We start from the raw sequence: 7,118 nt of genomic DNA, 5'->3' as shown, positions 1-7,118 counted from the left end.
TTATCCATTTCTTCTAGGTTTTCTAGTTTATTTGCATAGAGGTGTTTATAGTATTCTCTAATGGTAGTTTGTATTTCTGTGGGGTTGGTGGTGATAACCCCTTTATCATTTTTTGTTGCGTCTATTTGATTCTTCTCTCTTTTCTTCTTTATTAGTCTTGCTAGTGGTCTATCAATTTTGTTGATCTTTTCAAAAAACCAGCTCCTGGATTCATTGATTTTTTGGAGGGTTTTTTGTGTCTCTCCTTCAGTTCTGCTCTGATCTTAGTTATTTCTTGCCTTCTGCTAGCTTTTGAATGTGTTTGCTCTTGCTTCTCTAGTTCTTTTAATTGTGATGTTAGGGTATCAATTTTAGATCTTTCCTGCTTTCTCTTGTGGGCATTTAGTGCTATAAATTTCCCTCTACCCACTGCTTTAAATGTGTCCCAGAGATTCTGGTATGTTGTATCTTTGTTCTCATTGGTTTCAAAGAACATCTTTCTGCCTTCATTTCATTATGTACCCAGAAGTCATTCAGAAGCAGGTTCAGTTTCCATGTAGTTGAGCAGTTTTGATTGAGTTTCTTAGTCCTGAGCATGTTATCTTTTTCTCCAAGTTTCCTCTGTGTGCACATGTATGCATGTGCATGAGTGTGCACACACATGTATTTTTAAATGGAAGTACCAAAAACTGAAGTGTATTGAGGTATTTTGGAAAACTCTGTAAATAGCTTCCTTGAGTTGAGGGGAAGAGGGCCTTTTGGTCCTTTGATGATAATATGTTATCTTCTGAGGTGTAGTTTGTGTCCTCACTTCTCTGGGTGGTCTGCTAGTATGTGCTGCTGACAGATGTAGTTGCCAAACTCAGCATTCTTTGCTAAAACATCTCCCCTCAATTCTTGTTGGCCTTGCAGATAACTATTGAATCACTGGTTCGATTTTTTTTTTTTTTCTTTTTTGAGATAGAGTCTCTCTGTGTCGCCCAGGCTGGAGTGCAGTGGCACAATCTCGGCTCACCACAACCTCCGCCTCCCGAGTTCATGCTATTCTCCTGCCTCAGCCTCCCGAGTAGCTGGGACTACAGGTGCCCACCACCACACCCAGCTAATTTTTTGTATTTTTGGTAGAGACGGGGTTTCACCGTGTTAGCCAGGATGGTCTCGATTTTCTGACCTCGTGATCCACCCACCGAAGCATGAGTTGCCATCTCTCATTTATTAGGATGACTATTATCAAAAAACAGAAAATTATGATTGTTGGCCTCGGCCTCCCAGAGTGCTGGGATTACAGGCGTGAGCCACCACGCCCAGCCACTGGTTCAATTTTTATATATTTGTTTCCAGAGAACCCTCAAGTGTTTACTTGCTTTCCAGCCTTCTCAGAATGCAGGTGGTTGTTCTTCAGACACTCTGGTTCATCAACAAGTAGTTGCATTCAACGTGGTGCTAAGGAATAAAAATGACTGTCCACGTGTGGCCTTGCCGGCCCAGAGAGACATGCCCTTTAAGCTATCTTCACTGTTTCTCCCTCATTAGGTAGATTGCTTTTTCCTCTCAAGTTTCTTCCTCTCCATGGGTCCCTTGCTATTTGTGAATAACATTAAGCTATTTCTCTGCTCCCTTTCCTCAAAATATAAACAGACTCGATGTTTGCTACCTAATTTTCTTTTTCATGCCTCATCTCACCTTTATTCCCCATCTTTAAGCTTTCTATTTGGGCATGTGTTTTTCTTTAAATCTGCAGCCTTTTGTACCGTGATCAATTATCCTGGGTAATTGCTCTTCATTTAAGAACCCCTATTCTTTCTCATTAAAGACTAGACAAGAATACGTCCTCCCATTGACCAGGTGCACCAGATCTCTTACTTATCCCGAATTCGCCTTTTTGCAGTTTAGTGCTTAAGAGCTCATTCACAGAGGGTAATTTGAGTGGCTTGCACTTACTTAGGGCAGCTGGTTGTTCTGTTCTGTTCCCTCCTGGCTATAAGAGACTTAGCTTGCCTCTGAGCTCCTTCAGGGTCGCCAGGGCTCTGCCAAATGCACAAAAAAAGAACACTTTTTTGCTTTTTTGGTTTTGTTTTTTTTTTTTTTTTTTGGTGGGGGAGGTCATGCATCTTTACAAACCTTGATCTAATTAAGCTTTCTCCTCTAGTTCCCAGGTATCTCAGTAATGACTGTCCACTTTGTCATTCTGAGGTTGTAAAAGGAGGCTAATGGCCCTGTCTCATTGCTTCTAGCTGCACTGGGCTTGTCAAACTCCACAGCTCCAGGTCTCCTTGATTGGTCATCATTATTTGCTGCTGTTCTAAATGTGATTTTTTCTTGGTGATTAGACATACCCCCTTAAAATATGTGTGTTAAGAGCTCCTGCGCTGTGTGTTTGAGAATTCAGAAGAGTATAAAAGTGGGCATTCGAAGAGAAAGGACCCTCTTAGGATCCGTAACTTAAAATTCCAGTCAGCAGCCCTTTGGAGATGTAAATTGAGGAAGCAGCTCTCCTTTTGGACAGCTTAATGATCTGTAGTTAATAGTAAGAGGCTGATGGGCAGATGCAGTACAGCTGGGCTTAGGTTAGCCTTTCTCAGCAATCCAAATAGCACAGTGATTGCAACCATTCAGACACACAATCCGACTTGGAATCAATAACCAAAGGCACAAAGACTTTGTCAGTGGCTTGGCAGTGTGGCCTGTTCTGTACACGCAGACAAGTCATTCTGCCCCAGCCAGTAATTGATGCCTCTTTTTCAAAGCCTGACTCAGGCTTGGCAGTTGCCTGTGCAACAAATAGCCCCTCCAGCAACTCTGGAATAAAGAGTGCTAGATTTAGGGTCACTTGTCCTCTTACCTGAGTGTACTCAGTTTCACTGAACCTGGGAGAGACTAAGTGTAACTTCTTGGTAACATATAAGCCTGAGAGCCATACAATACATAGCTGCTGGAGGTGGTTGATGTATTCTTAAGCCTTGTATGTAAAATTGGCTTAGAGTTACTGTGTATCGGGTTACCGGATCCATTTACAATTTCCAGCATCTTTCCAGCATCTTTCCAGCATCCCTCAAAAATCCCAACAAGAACAAAAACTAAATAAACAACCCTATTCAAAATGGGCAAAGCACTTGAATAGACATTTCTCCAGAGGAGATGTACATATGGCCACTAAGCACATGATGCTAAGCACAAGATGTTCAACATCACTGATCATTAGGGAAATGCAAATCCGAAGCATAATGAGTTGCCATCTCTCATTCATTAGGATGACTATTACCAAAAAACAGGAAATTATGATTGTTGGTGAGGATGTGGAGAAACTGCAAACCTCATCCACTGAGAGTGGGGATGTAAAATGGTACAGCCACGATGGAGTGCTATATGAATGTTCCTCGAAAAGTTAAAAATAGAAGTGTTGAATGATCTAGCAATTCCACTTGTAGGTATCTCCTCAAAGCAATTGAAAGCAGAGTCTTGAAGAGGCAGTTGTACCCCCATATGTCACAGTAGCATTATTCCACAATAGCCAAAAGGTAGAAGCAGCCTGTTTCTATAAATGGATGAATGGCTAAACAAAATGTGGTGTGTACATATAACAGAATGTCATTCAGCCTTAAAAAGGAAGGAAATTCTCACACGTGTTACAACATGGGTGAACCTTGAGGACATTATACTAAGTTAAATAAACCAGTCACAAAAAGTCAAATGCTGTATGTTCCACTCATTTGAGGTACTTAGAGTAGTTAAATTCAGAGACAGAAAACAGAATGGTGATTTTCAGGGGTTGGGGATGGGGAGAATGAGGAGTTGTTTAATAGGCATGGAATTTTTTGCAAGATGAAAAGAGTTCTGAAGATGGATGAAGGTGATGGTTTGCACAACACTGTGAATATACTTGAGGCCACTGAAATGTACACTTAAAAATGGTTAATAAGGCTGGGTGCGGTGGCTCATGCCTGTAATCCCAGCACTTCGGGAGGTCGAGGCAGGTGGATCACCTGAGGTCAGGAGTTTGAAACCAGCCTGGCCAACATGGTGAAACCCCGTCTCTACTAAAAGTATCAAAAATTAACTAAACATGGTGGCAGGCACCTGTAATTCCAGCTACTTGAGAGGCTGAGGCAGGAGATCACTGGAACCCAGGAGGCAGGGGTTGCAGTGAGCTGAGATTGCACCACTGCACGCCAGCCTGAGTGACAAAAGCAAAACTCCGTCTCAAAAAAAAGTTAATAATGCACAGTAGTGCCTGTCGGGGCTGGGGTTGGGGGTGTGGGGGGAGGGAGAGCATTAGGAAAAATAGCTAATGCATGCTGGGCTTAATATCTAGGCGATGGGTGATAGGTGCAGCAAACCATCATGGCACACCTTTACCTATGTGACAAACCTGCACATCCTGCACATGTACCCTGGAACTTAAAATGAAAATAAAAAATAAATCAATAAAAATGGTTAAGATGGCATTGAAGTTATGTTGTTTCACCACTTTTTTTTTTTTTTTTTTTTTTTGAGACGGAGTTTCACTCTTGTCTCCCAGGTTGGAGTGCAATGGCGCGATCTTGGCTCACTGCAACCTCCGCCTCCCAGGTTCAAGTGATTCTCCTGCCTCAGCGTCCTGAGTAGTTGGAATTATAGACGCCTGCCACCACACTCAGCTAATTTTTGTTTTTTTCCAATAGCGACAGGGTTTCACTATGTTGGCCAGGGTGGTCTCATACTCTTGACCTTGTGATCTGCCCACCTTAGCCTCCCAAAGTGCTGGGATTACAGGCGTGAGTCACCGCACCCGGCTGTTTCACCACAATTTTTAAAAAAGCACAAGTGAAGGATGCCATCTTCTCTCAGCAGCCCAGGCTTTGGAGGAACAGACTAGAAATAAAAGGAGAAAAGGAAAACAGAAAACAGCCAGTGGAATGGATCTTGTTTTTATATGGAACTAATTGCAAACATATATATATTTTTTACAGAGTCATTTTTCTCTCAAGAAGGGAGCTGCAGCCTTAGGGATTGGAACAGACAGCGTGATTCTGATTAAATGTGATGAGAGGTAAGCATGTATCGGCAACTCTTGTTGGTGAGCAATTTGCAAATTTCACATAAGTAGTGCCTTTTGGTCTGAAAATAGTAGAGGACCATGGGGCAGCAAGTCCACCTCCCTCCCAGCCTCTGCCAGCCTTTGTTTCTTTTTAACATGGGCTCCTGCTTCTATTGCTCAGATGTGGTTCCTTGATGCCATGGAACCTTCCACAGCCCTTGACTGAATCAAAACCTTTGTTAAATCAATCAAAATATTCTACACCAAGAAAGTGCAGAAAGACATTCATCACCTGGGCACATTAGCAACAGCAGGCACTTTGAGCACTGATTTATGGAGATGTCATCACTTTGGGCACCATAGATTGTGTAAGCTTGATGGGGTGATTATAGGAGGGGGCGCAGTTTAGGGAGCAGGAAGTAAATATTGCACCAGCAACTCAACAACTGGAACCAAAGGACTCAGGGAAAATCCCTGTCTTAATTGACACCTGAACTTCATAGGGACTCTGGGATTCAGTGCAGTGCTTTGTGGGGGAGATTTTAGAATGTCCACGTAAAGTATCACTGGCCTATAGGCCTGAAACCTACTAAAAATTAGATTCAGTCTCTAAAGTTTCATTAAGAATTTTCATTAAATTTAAAGGAAGCCACTTAATTGGCCATTTATTTATTTATTTATTTGTATTTATTAGTCAGATGTGTACTGATTGCCCACCATGTCACTAGGCTCTAGAAGAGCATAATACGTGATCCTGGCTCCCTGCCAGGATGTGAGCTAGGTGGGAAGAGGCAGTGTCGTCAGAAGGAGATAGTTACAGGGTTGAACTGCATGGCACGAAGTGCATGTTTGAACTTTGAGAAGGCATAGAAAGCTTCATGCAATAGGCAGGAATTGAGCTGGATTTTTTAAAATTAAGAGTGAGTTGGACAAGTGGAGGGAAAGGCAAGGGCAGGTACAGAAGATTGAATACCAGCAGCAAAGCTGTTACAGGAAAGGGGTCCTGATCCACATCCCAAGAGAGGGTTCTTAGATCTCCCGCAAGAAAGAATTCAGGGCGAGTCCATAGAGTAAAGTGAAAGCAAGTTTATTAGGGAAGTAAAGGATTAAAAGAATGGCTACTCCATAGACACAGCAGCCTGGAGGCTGCTGGTTGCCCATTTTTATGGTTATTTCTTGATGATATGCTAAACAAGGGGTGGATTATTCATGTCTCCCCTCTTTAGACCATATAGAGTACCTTCCTGACATTGCCATGACATTCGTAAACTGTCATGGTGCTGGTGAGAGTGTAGCAGTGAGGAGGATGACCAGAAGTCACTCTTGGGGCCATCTTGGTTTTGGTGGGTTTTGGCAAGGTCTTTGTGACCTGTATCTTGTGCTGACCTCCCATCTCATCCTGTGACTTAGAATGCCTTATCCGTCTGGGAATGCAGCCCAATAGGTCTCAGCCTCATTTTCCCCAGCTCCTATTCAAGATGGAGTTACTGTTGTTCACTTGCCTCTGAGAAAGCCATAGAAGGAGGAATGAGCACCTTGTGGGGTCCAGAAGCCAAGCCTTAGCAGAGGCATGGGGGAGGGGCAGCCATGGCAAATATGGTTGCTCACATGGAATTCAGAAAGCTCTAAAAATCCCGCTGGGCATGGTGGCTCACATCTAATCCCAGCACTTTGGGAGGCTGAGGCGGGTGGATAACCTGAGGTCAGGAGTTCAAGACCAGCCTGGCCAATATGGTGAAACCCTGTCTCTACTAAAAATACAAAAATTTGCCAGGCGTGGTGGAGTGCGCCTGTGGTCCTAGCTACTCAGGAGGTTGACACAGGAGAATCCCTTGAACCCAGTAGGCGGAGGTTGCAGTGAGCCGAGATCATGTCTCTGCACTCCAGCCTGGGCAACAAAGCAAGACTCCATCTCAAAAAAAGGAAAAGAAGAAAAAGAAAATGGAACAGAAAAAAGAAAGAAAGAAAGCTCTAAAAATAGCCATGTTTACCTCTGTTAGCGAACCAAACTGAGGTTCACTTGCCAACAGCAGTGAGACCAAACATCCACATGGAGGTTTGCAGCAGGAGAAAGGAGGACATTTATTTGCACCGGCTTTTTTTTTTTTTTTTTTTTTTTTTT

At 43.0% G+C, this 7,118-nt stretch overlaps 1 protein-coding gene across 1 annotated transcript in view; it reads left to right on the top strand.

Moving 5' to 3' along the window:
- Positions 1-7,118, top strand: part of GAD2 (glutamate decarboxylase 2) — an 88,930-nt gene that overhangs the window by 26,359 nt on the left and 55,453 nt on the right. Inside the window, exon 8 of the mRNA XM_017870798.1 lies at positions 4,929-5,008. Coding sequence (XP_017726287.1) covers positions 4,929-5,008 — 80 coding nt within the window. The remainder of the gene's footprint in view (positions 1-4,928; positions 5,009-7,118) is intronic.

The sequence above is a fragment of the Rhinopithecus bieti genome, unplaced genomic scaffold, assembly GCF_001698545.2.
Source record: "Rhinopithecus bieti isolate Rb0 unplaced genomic scaffold, ASM169854v2 scaffold_5022, whole genome shotgun sequence".
NCBI lineage: Eukaryota > Metazoa > Chordata > Mammalia > Primates > Cercopithecidae > Rhinopithecus > Rhinopithecus bieti.
Note: the sequence above shows the minus strand (reverse complement) of the source record. Positions and strands in the feature narration are given on the sequence as shown.